Source organism: Peromyscus eremicus, chromosome 4 (genome assembly GCF_949786415.1).
Source record: "Peromyscus eremicus chromosome 4, PerEre_H2_v1, whole genome shotgun sequence".
Classification (NCBI taxonomy): Eukaryota; Metazoa; Chordata; class Mammalia; order Rodentia; family Cricetidae; genus Peromyscus; species Peromyscus eremicus.
In genome coordinates, this window is record NC_081419.1 from 29500558 (window position 1) to 29520614 (window position 20057).

At 39.2% G+C, this 20057-nt stretch overlaps 1 protein-coding gene across 1 annotated transcript; it reads right to left on the reverse strand.

Moving 5' to 3' along the window:
• Nucleotides 1-814: 814 nt before the first annotated feature.
• Mmadhc (metabolism of cobalamin associated D) lies at nt 815-19340 on the reverse strand. The gene is made up of 8 exons (XM_059260456.1): nt 19218-19340; nt 18907-18963; nt 15421-15565; nt 13864-14081; nt 11099-11204; nt 9893-10023; nt 2510-2596; nt 815-1334 (listed from the first exon to the last, which is right to left on the reverse strand). Exons 2-8 carry the CDS (start codon nt 18913-18915, stop codon nt 1140-1142), a joined length of 891 nt encoding a protein of 296 aa, XP_059116439.1. The 5' UTR covers nt 18916-18963; nt 19218-19340; the 3' UTR covers nt 815-1139.
• Between the last annotated feature and the right edge of the window lie 717 nt (nt 19341-20057).

Sequence of the window (20057 nt, forward strand, 5' to 3'; positions counted from 1 at the left end):
GATATGTATTAATCAAATCTTGTAAGATACACATTTCAGTAAACTTGAAGAGAGCTTGAAGGCACACAGGGTGCAATTCCTGTTTCTTTACTAAATGCAGCACTAGCATTAGTTAGCCCTAAAGTTCTCCAACTTCAGTCCTGAAGCTCTTCTGGTGCTTAACAGACCTCTTGATAACCACTGAGAGTAACAGACAACGTGTGCAAATAAAAGAATCACAGCTATGTGCCTGTGCTGTGTTTAGTTGGATAATATTGCACATTTTCTTGTTCTTGTAGTCTTGTGTAAGTAAACATAATGAAATGGCTACCTGAGGTATTTTCCTATGTCCCAGTACCTAATCACCAACCACTTCCCACTGCTATCAACAAGTCATAGACTGGCAGAAACCTCAGCAAGGACAGACAATTCATTTAAAGTTAGTAACAGTGTAATAAGCTCTGCCGAATAATAGAAAATGACGCACCTCGGAGTGATGGAGTTAGCGATGTGATTTGGAGCTGAGGCATCAACTGTCTTAACTAAATGGTTAAGAAATGTTTTTTAGTGTAAGAATGAAATTGATATGCTTTTATACATAAAAGATATATTACTTTCACTATTTTTTTTCCTGCTGACATTGATTCAAAATAGCACTCAAACCAGGGTCAGTTTGATTAGCAGTTAAGAAGAATAAATTAGAAGAGTAAATCTGCAGAGAATCTAGAGTTATCAATAGTATTACTAAAAACAACTTAAAATTTAATGTTGTAGGTTCTTTAACCTGTTAAACAGCTGCAGTGTTAAACAATTGCAAGAAAGAAAACACAAACTATCGTAGCCAAATGTATGATTTATTTTTGGAAAAAATAATTAAACTAAGGTTTTCCCAATAAAGGGGAGAATTAACAAGAGACCATACATACCCTGGTTACATGTTGATGACCACATTCTGCAGAACGTGGGAGTGTTCAACATGTACTCCAGAATATGAGCTAGCATTTGCAATATTGAAATCTAAGTCACCTGCCAATGTAAACCCATAAATGATGAAATAAATAACTAGAAACCAGAATCCCAAGGAGGCTGAGTTCCTCTGCAGTGTTTATACAGAGAATTCCATTACAGACAGACAGAGCTGCAATTATCACAGTGCACTGTTAGTTTCCACTGAGCTTCTGCATGATATGGCTGTCTGCTGCTGCATTAGTGAAGATACTTCCTACAAACACATGAGTACCCCAGAGACTATGACGGATCACTTTGCAGCAGCCAAGGTCATCAACAGAGAATCCTAAATGTCGGTAGCGTTCATCTGTTTCAAAAAGTGTGTTGTTCGTATATGGTCCAAAAAACTACAGGAAGTAAGAAATGAAGTATTAATATTTTCATTAGGAAGAAAGACATTGTAGGAATATTTATATAAATTCAAGTGCCTATGTGTTTCAATATATTTTTTAATCCAATAAAAAGTCACACGCATACCAGGTGGTGGTGGTACACACCTTTAATCCCAGCACTCCACTTGGGAAGCAGAGCCAGAAGGATCTCTGTGAGTTTGAGGCCAGCCTGGTCTACAGACCGAGATCCAGGACAGGTACCAAAACTACACAGAGAAACCCTGTCTCAAAAATCCAAAAAAAAAAAAAAAAAAAGGTCACATGCAATGCCTAAACTGTTCTAACACACCCTCCCCAGTTCTTGTGCACACTAGAAATGGGAAATGAATTAGCATGTAAATTTCAAGTTACCTGGAACTGAACGTATACCATTGCACAAACTTTAAAGATGAATAAAACATAAGAGAATCATCTATGAATCATCTCCATCATTGTTACAAAAGGGGACTAAAGCCAGAGGTCTTCTAGTCTCTATGCACCGTACTTGACTCTGAAAAGTAGCAAGTATGTATTTCTATCTTAAAATTACAAAATGATTTTATGGGGCTGGAGAGATGGCTCAGAGATTAAGAGCACTGAATGCTCTTCCAGAGATCTTGAGTTCAATTCCCAACATGGCGGCTCATAACCATCTATGAGATCTGATGCCCTCTTCTGGGGTGCAGGCAAACATGGAGACAGAACACTATATATAAGAAATAAATAAATCTTAAAAAATGATTTTATTACTTCTTGCAACTAAAGTATGTGACCATGACTATATAAAAGCTTCCAAAAAGTTACTTCTCCATTTTTTTTAATAGTTTATATTTTCTTAACTTCAAAATACTTTGGTCTTTTAAGAAACTAGACTAGACCACAGTAATTTCTAAGTTTTAGCTTACAAATAATAACCATACATATGTTTCATTATTATTAACAAAAACAATGCCATTAAGTTCTCCTAAATTTGTGAAACCAAGGGACTTAAAGTAATTCTACTTCTTTGGATAATATATTGAGTTGTAAAAAAGTCTAAATGGATGTTTGGTGGTTTTGTTTTTGCTTTTTTGCCAACAGGCCAGTTATAATTTCATAATAAAAACCATATCTACTTCATAGAAACTGGCTTTTAAGAAGTATTTACTCACTGCCAAACCAGACGATGGGTCAATGAAGTCAGCCCAGTATCCTTCAGCCCGAAGAGCATAGCAAATTTCCTTAGCACCATTAATGAACTGCAGAGGAAAAGGTAAAAATCAGTGCTGCCCCAGCATCTCTCCGATTGGTTTATGTTTCTTAAAATAAAATGTCATTTTATTGTTAGGTTGCCCAAGGCTCTAACATAAATCACTAGCCTTGGGGTAAAACAAAACAAAACAACAAAATCTGAATACACAGGTAGGTGAAGCAGAGGAATTAAAGACGATATTCATTTTTCACTAAACACTTATGTGCCTTTTATAGATGATGTCTACAGTTGCTAAATACTATGTACAGATCAGGATTTTGGTCTTAGTATCTTAATTTCTATGGTGTATTTGCCAATCAGAACTGTAAGTACTGAAAATACAGTAGCTAGTTTAAGTCTAGACTATACTGCTGACAAAAAAAGCACAATGGATGCCTAAAACCCAAGGGCACAGCTTTAATTCTAGTCACGGTAAAGAGATAAAAACCAAACTCAATATCCTGTTGAAAGCTATAAAAGTGATCAGAATATTCAAGGCAACTATTTTTATGCTTGAAAAAGTCATAGTCTGAGAAAATGGGAGCAAATGTCTATCTTTATCTTTAGAGACCTTTTATTTAAAGGCAAGAAGTAGGTGATAGGTTTTTGTTTTTGTTTTGTTCAAGTTGACACAAGCTAGGGCCTTCTGGGAAGAGGAATTCTCAACTAAGGCAATGCCTCCATCAAATTAGCCTGTAGGCAAGCTTGTGGGGCATTTTCTTGATTAATGATAGATATGGGAGGATCCAGCCCATTATGAGTGGTGTCATCCCTAAACAGTTGGTCTTGGGTGTATAAGAAAGCAGGCTGAACAAGACTTGGGAAGCAAGCCAGTAAGCAGTGTTTCTTCATGGCTCCTGCTACAGTTCCTGCCTCCAGGTTCCTGCTTTGAGTTCCTGCCTGGACTTTCTTCAATGATCATATGTGGTAAGGACATGTTAACCAGATAAACTCTTGTCTCCCCACGTTGATTTTGGTGTTAATTGCAGAAACAAAAAGTAAATTAGGACAGAGTGGATTCCAAACAAAGGGATGGTGTCACTGAGTTGAGGAGGCAAATTAAGAATTCTGGATCACTGAAACCCTTGGAATTTGTCTGGCAGAGTACTGCAAAGAGGCAGACACAAAGCAGGATCTGAGTAACCTATGCAGCAATTCACCCTGGTTGCTCAGAAAAATGCTGAGCTGAGTAAGAAAGGGGAAAGATTCTAACAGGCCTAGCAAATTCTCCAACAGTGAAACTTGTAATATGTGGGGGTTACACGGGTTTCTGGTCCAAGAGTGAAGAGACACAGCACTTCTGGCATTCAGCTAACACTGGCTCTAATGTCCAGGACTTAGAAATGAAGAACATATTATGCACCAAACACTAGCAAAGTATAGTCCTAGAGTAAATCTTGCTCACTGATACAGCCACATCCATTCATTTACTTAATGTCTATAGTTGTTTTAACAGTGTAACTCAGAGCTTATAGCTGAGGTGGATTGCCCAAGATGCCTATAATACACAAGTTTCCCATCTGTGGATTTATTTTTTTATGGTTTTGGTCAACTGCCCTCAAAATATATACTAATCTGAAAATTCTCGAAGTAATGAAATAATTTGTAAGTTTTAAATGACAAGCCATTCTGATTAGTGTGATAAATCTCACAGCATCTGGCCAGCCAGCCTGGGATGTGGACTGTTTTTTGGTTGAGTGCATCCAGACCGAATGCTACTCACCTGTTAGACCCGTCTTGATGATGAAATCAACTGTGGAGGTAGCCCAGAAACAGTGCAGACTAGCCCTTCATTTCTTTAATAATAACCCCACTGTGCAATGACAATGCTGCTTGCAAGCAGCACACACCAAAGAAAATCTTCCTTTAAACAAACAGCCGAGTATAAAACCATTTGTGAAAGAGACCATATTCACTAAACTTTGTTGACAATAACTGTTATTCTGTAGTATTAGTAATTCCTATTAGTCTTTGAAAGTGCTGCTCACATACACTAAGCTCTATCATAGGCATATAAATACTTTGTGATCAAAGTTAAGGTCCTGCTCTTATCATCAGTGGATAAAGAAGATGACCATGTCTGGGACTTGTTAAAGTATAGAGGAGGCACCACGATGTTGGTACTAATGAGGTAGACCAGATCACACCAGAATGCAATTATTTATGCTACTGTCACTGACTGAATTAGTGATCAGACTGAGTCTAACAGGCCAGTTTTCAAGAACAACCAGCAGACTGACAGCAAGCAATCAGAAGGGGCCTAGTGGACCTGAGCCAGCATGAAAATTAAGTCCTCCCTGTTCTAACCCTAGAAGGAAAAAAGTTTACTCCTTGCTCTTCTACTTTCTTCAGCCCCTCTAACTCTACTGCCAAAGCCTCCATTCAGCTTTCAAGAGCCCTTGATCTGTTTTAGAGACCAAGAAAGACAGTTAGATAAGGAAACTGAAACTGGGCCTGAAGCGGCTTTCCCTTTTTGACTCTCAATATAACATACTGTGACCTTAGAGCATAGGCCCAGCCTAACTAAGGAGTATGTTTTATAACACAAAGCTGAGTACTGCTTACTCACAGGTTGCCAATGTTCACACCATGCTCAGTTAGGCAAACTCCGAGCTACAGCCAACAGTGTTTCTGGACTTCATGTCTACTTGGGTCTATAAATGCTGCCTGTGCACATGGCAGGGTGGAGGTCTCTGAACTTCACTCTTCTCAGGGATAAGCCACCTGGAAGTCACTTTGCTCAAATAAATTATAAATTTCACTTGCCACAACTTCTTATTTTTTTCAGAACTACATTTCATTTTTTAAAATGAAGTTTAGCTGGGCAGTGGTGGAAAAGGCCTTTAATCTCAGCACTTAGAAGACAGAGGCAGGCAGATCTCTGTGAGTTCGAGGCCAGCCTAGTCTACAGAGCGAGATCCAAGACAGGCACCAAAACTACACAGAGAAACCCTATGTCGGGGGGCGGGGTGGAGGTGGGGGAAGTTTAGTGATTCCTATGGAGGCATAGCACCCAAGCTAACCTTCTTCTCCATACCTACCTGTACACTGGTGACATACAATAAATAATGCTGTAGTCTATAGATTATCACCCACATCCAACCGTAACATTTGTACGGTTATATTTCATAATCTTTGTTAGTCTTAAAAACAATAGTCATTAGATCATATTCCAACTTAATGAAAAAAGTCATACTTAAAAACTAAAAAGAACAAAACAAAATAATGCAATAAAGCATGTACAAAGGTTAACTAAAAGATTATACTATTACAAGCACCAGCAAATTCCTCCTAAGGCAGACAGTGGCATCTGCTGGAAAAAAAATCAGAATAGGATAGGATATGGAGAGTAAGCTACAATTCTCAACACAGCTGCATGCCAAAGCCCACACTTGTCAGAGGAAACTGAAAGAACTATACTGAACTCAATATCAAATCAGGCAAGAATCCTGAGTCTTGTATAATATTAGGAGGACCAGCCTTAATACCATACATCCCAGGGGCTCAGGAGAGAAACTACGAACGGCGTGGACTATTTTTGAGCAATAGAATCTCAGCACACCTAGCTCTATATCCTCTGGGATAACATCCTATTTACACAGCTTCAGTTCTGTTCTCATGCCTAGCTCCTTTCTTGCCTGATTTCTCTCTATATTTATCTACTGCTCCCTCTAAGTTCTATCTTAATTCTCTCATCTTAATTCTGCCTCATCTAGGTCCTTCTCATCTTATTCTTACCCAGCTAGTACTTCCCCATCTGACTCTTCCTCATCTTCCATCTCGTCTACACGTTCTCTCTGGTCAAAATCCTCCTTATCCCTCTCCCTTCTCCGTCTCTAAATTCTCCACATTCTTTCTAAGTCTCTCTGCAATCCAGTTATAAACCCAAGCAATAGCAATCCCCTGGTCAAGCAAGGTAACCAGGCTTGAATTCTACGGGGTCATAAAGGCAGGTAAGAATTTTCCTCAGGCAGTGACCACCAGGCTTTCTTTTACAATCCAAAATGGGAGTGGTAAAAGAGGAGGTCAACTGAGTGCTAATGACCAGTTAGTATATCAAAAAGGGGATCTATGTGCTCAGTCTACATTCCTAGAAGTAGTTAGGTAAGAAGTTAGGGGTCTGTTAGTAAGGTTGCATAAGAAAGGAGGGTCTCACCCTAAATTGCACAAGAAATAAAGCTATCTGCCTGACCTAGAAGACAGGTGTTGTTTCCTATGGCCTTGGATGCTTGATAGGCATTTTAGATAAATATACTGTTAGGAGTTCTTGGAAGTACACAAGAAAATCATTTTAGGAACCAACTAATATTAATATATATATAAAAGCTAAAATATCACCAAGACTTCTTAAGCCATGGCTTGACCTTTGTAGAAGTCCTTGACTTTTCCAAGTAGTAGCTTTTGTGATAGTAGCTAAATTCCATTACGTTTTCCCAGCACTTGAGATGATCAGCAACCAGCACTACTAATGTGATGTGTAAGAATGAGCTCTGGAGCCACTCACTAAGTGATGAGAACTATAAACCTATTAAGCCTTTAATATGTAAAGAAGATGCTATTGTCTACTTAAGTTCTCTTAAATCTGAAAGTATGCCTGCTTTTTAGATAAGGCCTGAAATTCACTATATAGACCAGGCTGGCCTCAAACTCCCAGAAAGCCACATGCCTCTGCCTCCTGAGTGCTGGGATCAAAGGCATAGGCCATCACACCCAGCCTGAATATCACATGCTTCTATTTAATTCCATTTTAATTAGTATATAACAAATATGCTCACATCTGTTAAAACACTATGGCACGTATCAGAAAGCTCTATGTGGTACATTTAGGCAACACATTATTACTATAAAATACTGCTGAATATGTAAACTATATTATCACAAATAAAGAGAACCATCTGGCTAACCCCAAAAAGTAGTAGAATGTTTAACATTGTCTTACATGGAAATCAGTAAGGGGATTTTTCAACTAGAGAGACCTAAGGCACTCAAATGAGACACTCTTAATCTATCATAGAGAAGAATACTGTCTTGTCCTATAGACAAATTTATATAATCCAATATCAATTTTAAGGTAATTATTAAACAGTTTTAAATTATTAAATATATATGTATATAAGTAATTATCTGAAATTTTTATCTGATTGAAAAACAGAATGCTACGGTATAAGGTAAGCTAGGGTCACAGCATATGTATTAAGATAATTTCTGGGCAGGCATATCATCAGCATGCATCAAAATTTAAAATGGTAGTAATTCAGCCATCTTCTATCTAGGAGTTTATGGAGATTAGTGTTCATAAAATATATGTAATAATGATTTTCACAGCTGTATGCCAGTATAGCAAAGTTGGGTTTTCAATTTATAAATCACAAAAGAAATTTTAAAATAACTTAAAATTTTTAGTTTACTCATAATACAATGCAGATGTTATAAGAAATAAAATATATCTACATATACTGGTATAGAGAAGTGTCAAAACCTATCTCTAGCCGGGCAGTGGTGGCGCATGCCTTTAATCCTAGCACTGGGGAGGCAGAGGCAGGCGGATCTCTGAGTTCGAGGCCAGTCTGGGCTACAGAGTGAGTTCCAGGAAAGGCTCTAAAGCTACTCAGAGAAACCCTTTCTCAAAAAACCAAAAAAAAAACAAAAAAAAAAAAACAAAAAAAAAAAACAAAAAAAAAACAAAAAAAAAAAAAGCAGGAAAAAGATGAGATGCATACTGTATTGTATTCTGTCACACTGTTCAGTATTGCTCTTGATTTCTTAGAGATGATTGAGCTGATTTTCATTATTTACTTGTTATGCTATTGAGAGTGTAGGGGAAATATGAGAGGACAGAGTAGCATATTTCAGAAAAATTAGAAATTTAGAGAAATTCAGAAAAGGAATAAATGGAACTAAAATTTTCAATAATACCAAGAAAAGTAGCACTTAAAAAACATATTTATGATGGGCAGTGGTGGCGCACGCCTTTAATCTCAGCACTCAGGAGGCAAGGGCAGGTGGATCTCCGTGAGTTCAAGGCCAGCCTGGTCTATAGAGTGAGTTCTAGGACAGCCACGACTGTTTGTTCACAGAGAAACCTAGTCTCAAAAAACCAAATGAAAAAAAAAAAAAAAAAGAGAGAAAGAACCACCACCACCACCACCAACAACAAAAAAACCTATTTACTTATTTCATGTGTATGGCTATTTTGCCTGCGTGTATGTCTGTGGACCATATGCATCCCGGGTGCTCACAGAAACCATAAGAGAGGAATGGATTCCCTGGAACTACAATTACAAGTAGCTGTGAATCACCAAGTGTGTGCTAGGACTCGAACCCAGGTCCTCTGGAAGAACAGCAAGTGCTCTTGACTGCTGAGCCATCCTGCAGCCCCCGAACGCAGCCTTTTCTCCTTGAAAAATGGCGCCATTCCTTCAGTGCTTGAAAGATTTCACACAACAAATACAGGGCAGAAAAGACAATTTATGGTGGTAGTTGCCTTGTTTAAATGCACTAGTGATAACTCAAGAGTCACTAATATGAGTTGGTGTTGAGTTAAGGAAAAGAAATTAGACTTCCTCTTGGGGTAGTTTAACAGAGAGTGAGCCTGGATTTGAATTCCCTACTTGTTTCCCTGCAGCTTATGGTTTCTGGCTTATCAATAATCTATCTGCTCAATATATCTAAACCTGTGCCTGCCTGAACTGAACGTTGTCTTGTCTTGTCTGTGTCCATCACAAAAGTGTTTGCTCTGTACTTACGGAACAGCACAGAAAAGCATCACATAGGGAAGAACTATACTTTACAGAAATCTTTAATGCAGTTTTACTGAATCCAACTGCCCCAGAAGCACTCAGAAAAGCAAACATTCACTTAATAATATCCGTTGCTGTTTCCACCATTTATGGCTGATATTTATTGTGTTAGGTTGCTTCCAACCTGTTGGCTGCTTTCCACAAATGGTTACCACAACACAAACATACACACATTCATCATTCTGCGTCATGGGCATGAAACAGTACACAACTTAAGATTACAGCTATGCAATAGTTTAAGTTGTAAAAGTTGATTACATGGGAAACCCAAGGCAAGTAAGATTGGTGTTACATTGTTCTGTTAAAGGCAGGTTAGAAAAACCAGCACAATAACAAGTCAGTCTAATGTAACCTCAATGTGTACTATTAACTCAGCTGTGAAGTCCACCACAGTCCAGTCTCTTAGAAAGTAAGAGGGATTTTCATAATAATGTGTCGCTGTAACTGCTGTAGTGGCATTTAAAGAAGACAGCATTAAGTTATTAGGAAACTGGAAGACTTACCTTCTCCAAGAGCATCTCTCTTTCAAGTTCTACCTCTTCACTCCACACAGTCATGTCATTTTCTGTTTTCTGTGTTACAGTCAGAACCATCAGTTTGTTATTAGCCACTTCTGGAAAAAGTGACTCAAAATCTAAAAATAAGAATATAAACCCCAAGAAGAAAACACTTAGTTTACACAAAGAGCTTTAGTTCATAAAAATAACTACTCGGGCAGATGAAAATTCAGTTAAATTACTGTGCTTATACTAAGGCAGTTTTTCAAGTGTATACTACCTCTGAAGAGTCAGATGAATGCAGTTTTGTTGGGTGAGCTGAAATAGCATTGCCAACAACTCTAAAGGTTCAGCTACAATACACCTTTTTACTATTAATATGATTTTCAAATACATTTATCACTAAGAGTTTAATGACAGCTGGCCAAAGTGCAGAGGATAAGTGACTGTGGAGCACACAGCCACAAATGTGACATCTGTATCACACCAGCTCTCAGAACTTAGGGAGGACTGGAGTGAAACAGTGTCTTCCGGACATGACAGGACCTTGTGCACTCAGGAACTCCCAGCAGCTGTGCAGAAGTCCTGCACAAGATGAAGAGTTAACATTCCAGCAAGCAGCAGAGAGAGGCTCACAAGTTCCCAACCCTTAACTGAGGAGCTATGGTACAGCTGATGGCCTCTGGGGAAAGGAGAATCAGTTTTCTTTAACTGTGCGGCTCCTAGTAGGCTGACCAGGCTCTTGTGAGCAGTCCCTACCCAGATGTAAACGGGCAGCACCAAATGGACTCCATAGTTAATTTTTAAAAAGAGAAAGATACGGAGTTGGGTGAGGTGGGAACAGTTCAGGGAGGCAGTGGTGAGATCCTCCAGAATGGAGAGGAATGGAAATGAATATAATCCAAATTCACTGCATAAACTTCTTGAACACTCTTCTTTGCATATTATATATAAACTTATAAAAAAATTAGTTACAACAGTTACACAAGAGTAGAAATATGACGCTTAGGGGAAAGTTACTGTAAGTCCTACTATTCCTATGTAACTGAAATGAGTTCCAATGTCAGAAGACAAGTAATCATTTCCAAGTAGACATAATAAATATCAACACATAGAGCCTGACAAGTACTACGAGTCCATCATTAAGCATATGCAGACATTAATAACATTATCTAATACACATTTTGTGTTTCAATGCAGAAAGTATGATACCTCTTTGCAGAAGTTCTGGACATGTTTGGATTACACACTCAACTCTGGCACTTTCAAAGTAAGTTTCTGCACTGTTAATATCTTGTTCAACAGGTGCATCGCTACTCTGTGGGAACAACAAGGATGGAAGGAAAAACTTGAGTTCAAATATCAAGCCACATTTGTTAAGAATTTAAGTTAGAGCTGGGCGGTAGTGGTGCATGCCTTTAATCCCAGCGCTTGGGAGGCAGAGGCAGGCGATCTCTGTGAGTTCAAGGCCAGCCTGGTCTACAGAGCTAGTTCCAGGACAGGCTCCAAAGATACACAGAGAAACCCTGTCTCAGAAAAACAAACCAAAAAATGCAAACAAACAAAAAGAATTTAAGTTAGCAAATTTTAAAACATGATTCTAATGGAAAGTAAGGTAATGCTTTTACACTAAAATGAGTATAAATTCTGAAAGTTCTAAAATTTAGCCACAGCTTGCAATATATTAGGCCCTTTGAGAGGAGTATACAGTATAAAAAAATAAAGTATTTTTAAAAATCCAGCTTTTACGCTCAAACAGATCAGATCTAGCAGAAGAAAAGCAGCATTTATAAAAACTGTAATTCAACATGAAATTGCTACAGAATGAGAAGAAAGCTTTGGGGGATGGAGTTCGGGAGTGAACCACTTTGCTAGGAGAGATCAGAAAAAGCTGATGTGGGTGTTTACAGGTAGAACACAGGTTAAGAATTCACAGGAAAACGATGCACCAAGTGCAGGAAGCCTGCAAAAGCATGCAATTCCATCACTGTTGTTATTCCTTTCACTTTCGTACAAGGAAACAAAGGCTCGGAAAGGTTAAGTGACAGCCTCAAAGTCACAAGCTAAGTGCTCCCGTCAACCCCTGAACCCGGACGTAGTCTCTTCCCCAGTCCGTTATGCTACAATAGAATGTCCCTAAAAATGCAGGTAAAAGAAACAGTTCTTGAAGTCTGACAGAGCTGAAAGGACAACAATAACTTAGGAACAAATTCACAGATTAGAGAAAGGTAATTTTGAAACTATTTGTGGGAACATGTTAGTGACGGCAGGCAAGGATGGTCCTGTAATTTTTATCTAAAGACAGAGAAAAGATAGCTATACTATTCATTTGACTGATTAGACAGCAATAAGGCCAATCTTTGAGGGGATAAAAGAACCTCTTCAGTATTAAACATAAAATCTGGGACCTACTAGATATACAAATAGATACCCAGTGGGCAAATGTCAGAAATGAAACCGAGTTAGGAATTACAGAGACTTAAAGCTAATGTGCTAGCGACTAAAGAGGAACTTAAATGAGAAGATGAACAACAGAATTTGTGGGAAAGATCAAGTATTTGGTATGGAGCAGAAGAACAAGGACATGAGAAGAATGAGCAAAAATCATCTAATATAAAAAGATCCAGGAAGTCAATGATGTCCCAATGCCTTGTTATCCAATACAACTCATACTTGGAGAGACTGGTGTATGTGGGGCTGTCAGGATGGCACAATGGTTAAGAGCATGACTGCTCTTGCAGATGATCTGAGTTCAGTTCCTAACATCCACTTCAGGAAGCTCCCACCCAACACCTCTAACTCCAGCTCTAATGGATCTGATGCCTCTTGCCTTCATAGGCACCTGCACTCGTGTGCACGTACCCACACACAGACACATATACCACATAATTAAAAATAAATCTTTAAAAGCAAACAAAAAGTCACCACTACCACAAAAAAAAACAAACAAAAAGACCTCTAACTCCTATACTGCAATGCCACATCTTAGGAGTATGACTCAAACTCTGAGATGTATGTAGTCTTCTATTTCTAAGAATAATGGTGCAACTCCAGTTTCACAATTGTAACATGGGGGCTCAGGAGGTATCCTCGTGCAAGCATGGGGATCTGAGTTTGGATTGCCAGCACCCACCTAAAAAGCTAGGCACAGAGGCACACACATCTGTATCCTAGTGTTGAGGGCCTTGCTGGCCAGCCTTGCCAAAATAAGAAGCTCTGATCCAGTGACAGACCCTGCCTCAAAAAACAAGGTGGAGAAGCAACAAAGGAAGACATCCCTCTATGAACTTTGGTCTCCACTCTTGTGCAAGCACATCTGCACATGCATTTGGACATGTGTACACACATATACACACAGGCCCATCATATAAGCACACATGAAAAAGAAAAAATTACAAAACCCTCTCCTAATCCCTTAGAAATTGTTTTTTCTTCTCTCCCCTCCACAAATTTAACATTTATACTGCTTTCCTTCTAGTTGACTGCATCTGAACAACTTCAGAGATCTCAAAAATTTCTTAAGCTATTAAAGAGCTAGAGAAATATAAAGTGAGTGGGAACTAAGTCTATCAACAAATTATAACTGCCCCAGGTGGCCTGGAACTCATGTAGGTCAGGCTGGCCCTGAACCTAGAGCTCTTCCTCCTTTTACTGGTAAAGTACTGGGATTACAGGTACCACATAACATCATGACTGCCTATAATAGTATTTTTAGAATTAAAAACAAGAAACCTTAATCTTTAGCAATACAGAAAAATAATTTAACAGTCATATTTAGAATAAGTAGCTACCAAAATGTATTTTAATAGAGATTACAATTTAAACATGTAAACTGGATGGTGCCAGTATATTTTTTTAAGCCTGTTTATGCTGCTTTTGTATATATTGACTTTTCTTTTGTTACCCTTTCAGTAAAATGTACTCAGTAATTGAAAAGTAACACAGCATTAATAAGAGCAACAATATTACCAACCAACCTGAACTTCATTCACATACTGTGCTATCACAAACTCGTGTCTTTCAGTTGAGAGAGGCTCTGCTAGAACATCAGGCAAAGTTTTATGGGTCAGGCTTTTCTTCTGGGAAGCAGTCCCATTGAGGTGACAGTCAAAGCCCATATTCCCAGGAAGCTGGAATCTCTGATCCTGAGGGCCAAATGGTCCCATAGTTTCATCAGGCCACACTGTCCGGGAGCCTGAAGGGAATAAAGGGGGCTATCCAGTTAGTCTTCATGTGATACAAATGGGAAGTGAGCTGTTAAAAACAACAGAAACAGAATCCAGGGAAGCTGTAGGGCTTTGAATGTCCTGGTAAACTTACATTGTAGTAAAGCTTTTGAAGGAACCAAGATTCCATGTGTTATGCCTTTGGGACACATTAGGTTAAGCTTCTAAAAGCCTTTGGTATTTTGGCAGGCATTATAAACTTTCAAGTATAGAATGCAGAATTTCTCAAACCTTTCTAACCACCACCCAACCTCTTTAAATAGCCTTGGACAATGATTCGTAATTTGGAAACTGCTGCTGAGAGAAATAATAAAGAATATTTGTCAAGAAAGGAACATAATTAAAACGCCTTAGAATGATTAGTATGATAGTGATGCAAATAACAGATTAAAAGAAGCACTACCAATTCCAGGTAAGTTATTCAACAAATCCATACTAAACACACAAAGTGCTTGCTACAGGGAAGAGATTAGCAAAGAACCCTAAGTAGCAAACTACCTAGAGGATCAAGAAAGGGCAGAAGCAGCTGAGGGAAGACTGGATGTCAGAGGACAGGAAGACATCAGTGTGAGACTGGGGAGATAGTCAGACTGAGAGTACACACTGCTCCCCAGAACTCAAGCAGGCCTCCCACAGCTGCCTGGAACTCCAGGTCCAGGGACTGAACACTCTTGACTGGTCTCCATGGATACCTGTACTCACATGCCAAATACACATAAATAAAATAAAAATAAAATCTTAAAAAAAAAAAAAACTTAGAAATTTGGGATCAAGTGTAGACAGTACTGGATTTTCAAGTTGGTCTTTTTTTTAGCTTTGTGACAGTAAGAAAACAAGATGCACTGAATACTGAATTTTGATATTTTCTTTGGGTAGTAACAGGTCATACAGTAATCTCTCTTTTAGTTAGGCAGTGAGTTTCAGTTCTTAGTCATGTGATACTTAGGAATAGGTAATACACAGTATACTGTATTGCCAAACTATGATGTTTGGGAGATTAAGTATATCAAATGTGCTCTTTTTAAATAAAATTTTTCATTTATTTTACATCCTGATCGCAGTTACCCCTCTCTCCTCTCCTTCTAACTTATAACAATTACAATGTGTTTCCTGGGATATATTCCTATGAAGAACATTGTTTTATTTTATTTTTTGTAATAGTATAACTTTCTGATATATCTAGGTAGAATGGTATTTTATTCTCAATGGAACAAACAAAAGTTTAACAAGATGTATAAAACTCCAAGAAAAACTATTAGCGAAACATAAAAGATTTTACAAGTATAATAAAAGCAGTCTTTTACTTACATATATCTGGGGGTGCAGTGGCCACATGAGGCTCATCAGAACCTGAAGACCCTGCAGTTGAAAAGGCTTTTGGCTTGACAACTCTTTTCACTAAGGAACAGAATCCTGGGAGATAGGAAACCAGTCTGGCCCTGTTACAGAGCACCTAGTAACAACAGAAATGAACAGTTTTGGAGACAAATAATACATTCTGACAAATCTTCATAATGTGTTTCATCTTTGTGTGTGCACACACATATGGTGTATGTGTGATATAAATTACGCAACCTCTCATATTTTAAATTAAAAAACCCTTGATTCCCATCTTCCCCCTGGCTTGTATACACTCAGAAGGTTAGAGGAGGGCAGGAGTCCTGGTCTATCAGTCTCCACCTTACTACTTTGAGACAGTCTCTCACTGAGCCTCGAGCTGCTGTGGTGGTGGTCAAGTCCCAGTGATCTTCTTGACTCTACCTTCCCCACAGTGCTAGTGTTACAAGCATGTGCAGCCATGCCTGGATTTTTATGTGGGTGCGATTTCAAATATAGGTTCTCATGCTTACGCAGTAAGCTAATTCATCCCATTGCGTTGTATCTTTTAAAAACAACACACACTACTATCTCTGTGGAATATCTACTATGTGGCAAACAATATGTGTACTTACAATTAAAAAACAAACCCACTATGAGAGTTGTCAGAATCAAAGGGGGGAGTGGGAGGGAGTGGACAAGTGTGGCAAGCCCTAACAAGGAGGGCATGCTAAGAAGTAGGGAAGTTTTCGAGACTATTAACTGATAAATGAACTGTCACAGAAAGACTACCCAAACCATAACCTTGCACAAAGGCCACTGTAGAAACAAAGCAAATCAAACATTTCTAAGAGGATGCCTAACCAGTAACTGCCTATTCACCTTTGGACTGATGCTACCTGGTGTTGATCCTTGGAGCCAAAAACAATCCAACAAATTATGCAACCCTTTCGTATTTTAAATTAGAAAACCCTTGACCCTCAGCCCCCCCCCCCCCCCCCCCCCCCCCCGGTTGCCTCCAACCCTACTTGTCTTGCCATGCTTCCTGTAATCACTCACTCCCAAATAAACTCTGTTCTTCAGATTCCCCTTAGACCACAACACAAACATCTGAACAAACAGTATGTTGCTTTGGGATAAAAGTGCATGTTTTTTTCCAATAAAGATCACAAAGTGAATCTATAAATGCCACCTTATTTAATACCACTAGTGTAGAGCAACTAGTAAGATTCTGCTGTCCTTAAACCAGAGACTTGAGAAGTATCCTTGGAGCCTAATGCTTCCTTTCCAGTCCTTTTCTTCTTTAACTGCTGCAGACTGTGCTAATTACTTCCCATGCTATTACTTCTTCTTTGTTCACTTTCCTTAATTTTAGCATATCTTTATGGTGTATTTTCTGATACTATGTTTACTTCCCAGACTGAGTTAAAATAGATGAATATGTAAATAGATGAGCATGGACAGACTTTTAGCAGAATACTTGGGTTAGAATAGTTCAATGTAGAACTTGCCAAATGATTTCCCAATACAGCTGATTATTGGGAAATGAAGTTTTATTGTAACACAGATACAGTCATTCACTTAAGTATTGCATATGACTGCTTTCACACTGTATTATCAGCATTAGCCTATGGCCCACAAAGCTTAAGATATTTGCTAGCTGGCTATTTGCATTTAAAAAAATATGGACATCACCTGGCCTGGAACATCAGGAATTGAGTTACCATACGGAGTCATGAATGTCTATATTTCAGAGCTTAGACAAACAATGTTTCTCACATGAAAGAAAAGGTCTACAGTTAGTTACAGCCATCTTCAGCTGACTGATGCAATCTGAGTACAGACTATTGCTGTAGTACCTTCTGACTTCACAGGGAAGCAGATGTCTCTTCACCGAGAATCATGTGACTTGGGAAATTCTATTAAAACTTTATAACTTTCAGGAAAAAAGGGATAAAGTAGTTATATCCAGAAGAGTGGCAAGTTTGGATGCTAAATTATGGGCAGTTTTATAACTCTAGATGTTAAGTAAATTGTTAAAGACATATTTATATGCATATTTCACTACTAACATCTGCTAAGAATTTACAACATATATAAACCAACACAAAATTCTCATGGTTGACATCCAAACAGAATTTAAATTTGTTTAATATAAACTTCTTTCTAACAAAGAACTTTTATCTTCCAATAAATTCATCCTACTGAATTCATTTAAACAAAGTCAGTGCAAATATTAGCATTCTATTCTATTTCAACTAACTTCGCCCCTTTGAGTGTTCCATAGGCCTCTTTCATGACACACCCCTTTAGGGCAGGTTATGGCTTGATATAAAATTCACCTTAAAACTTGGCTCATAGACTTCTCTCTATCTTCAAACACTTTGCAATAACAGGAATGCCACATTAAATTTTTCTACTACGGCCCTGGTTAAATTACAACTCTAATGAAGTTAAATTTCTGACTAAAGCACTTAAGACTCCCTAATGTTCCACTATCTCCCAATCCAACTTCACCTCCTACATATGACCCTTGAACATCTTATGTTCAGGCAGGCAGAAATGATACCCTAATATTTAAAAGGCACAGGGAAGATTTTTGTATATAATGCCTGACTTTCTAATTCAAATCTTTGATGATCTAAGTTCCACTCATCTCTCAAAACTCAAGGTAAACATTTTTTCCATTAGGTGACCACAAACTCCCATTTTCTCTTACGCACAGATCTCTCACTATACCTTCCCCAAGCTTTCAAAAAACTATTACGTGCTACTTAAAATTTTTTTATTTTAATTTGTGTGCACAAGTATTTGCCTGCATGTGCGTATGTGTACCATATGTGTGCCTGGGGTCTGATGAGGCCAGAAGAATGCACTGAATCCTCCAGAACTGGAGTCTCAGAGGGTTATGACCTGTCTTGTGCCTGGGTCCTCTGCAAGAGCAGCTTGTGCTCCTAACAGGTTAGGCCTCTTTCCAGGCCCTATCATGTGCTACTTTTAATAAAAATCTTCATATATTTCTTATACCCTTTACCTACGAACTAAGGTAGGATGTGTCTAGTACCTGGGCACTTACACTCACGTCTGTGAGTGTGAATAAGGACTTTTGTAGAAACTGGAAGGCCACTTCCTATACTGATAACTTCAAAACTTCAGGTTAACCAAAGGTGTTTTTTGTTGTTTGTTTTTGTCTTTGGTAAAGGGCTTTACAACATATTCTAAGCATTTACTGAAATGACTTCAAATTTACTGTTGAAAGGATGCTTGCACTGAATTATACGTCTATAAAATCTGAAATCGGAGAAACAAATGCACGAGAATTTATAGAATGTCTGTGTCAAACTACTTTCCTATCACCCTCTGCTCCCCGACACGGCTGACACATAAAGGCGAAGACTGCGCCAACGTCATCATAAATTCGTCCCTCCATTTCCTAACAAGTTCCCAAACACCCTGGTTTACCGAAGAGTGACTTACATGAGCCATGGCTAGAGCAGAGGCCGGACGCAGATCCTTCCCTTTGGCAAAGAGTCCCTGGGAGAGAGCAAAACAAAACAGGCTAGTGCCAGACCTCGCCGTACCGACAGAAGCTCGGGCCAGGCGGTGTCAGCGTGCCCCTCCCCGTCGCCAGGCCTCGGGCCCCGCGTCCCCGGGAACCGTCTGAGCGCCGAGCGCAGGCTCGGCCGGGGCCAGCGGGAAGGCCCAGGGCAGAGGTGGGGCGACAAGGGCGATACCGACAACAGGGTTCTGGTCACCCCTGAGTGTGCACGGGACACTCGCATGCATACCAGTCACCGGAGGGACTCCGCGCCCAGGCCCTCGCCCCGTCCACTGTCAAGATGGCGGCCGCCACCGTCCTGACAGCGCCGCTGCGGACGCCCAGGCCTGAGACGTTGCCTCCGAGCGCATCGATGCAGCCCGTCGATCGATCTTCGAGTAGCTGATGCTCTCCGGGCTCCAGAAGGTGAGCCGGCGTTCCATTGGATAAACTGGTGGGCGGGTCAAGACGGGGGTGGGGCCGCGCTGGGAAGATTTAAAGGACTCAATGCCAATGTTTGGTACCAATATTTGGTAGATCTTTGCTTTTCATTGACTCGGTACCTTTGACAGATTTTTGTTGTTGTTTTAATTTTTTTGATTTAAAAATTTATTTTATGCGTATGACTGTTTTGTCTGCGTATATATGTGGGCCGAAGAAAGAGTTGGTTCACTGGGACTGAAGTTACAGATGGTTATGAGCTGTCATGTGGGTGCTGGGAGTTGAACCTGGGTCCTCCGGAAGAGCGACTTGTGCTCTTAACTCCTCAACTCTCCAGCTCCCTCTGACAGACTCTTTATCCTCCCCCAAGACTTCCCTACAGTTTCCAGACGATTCAGTCTTCTATTGTATGTATGATTGCTGTTTTTCAAGAACTTGTTTTTGAGGACAAGGACAATTTTTGTTTGTTTGTTTTTCATTTTTTGGTCCCAGTTTTTCGGTGGTGTCAAACTCTTAATAGGCTTAGTAAAAGTACATATATTATCCATCAATTGTGTATAGTTTATCTAACGCATTTAAAAGTGAAGCTCATAATTAATTCTGAACTTTCTCTGATTTTGATAGCTGTATTAATGACTTTTCTGTTGCT

Excerpts from the sequence above, each read along its gene's own strand:
- Mmadhc (XM_059260456.1), bottom strand. Across the intron at positions 11,205-13,863 it reads AGTATGTGAATGAAGTTCAG|AGTAGCGATGCACCTGTTGA; the intron begins GTTGGTTGGTAA and ends TTGTTCCCACAG. Across the intron at positions 2,597-9,892 it reads GAGAGATGCTCTTGGAGAAG|TTCATTAATGGTGCTAAGGA; the intron begins GTAAGTCTTCCA and ends TTTCCTCTGCAG.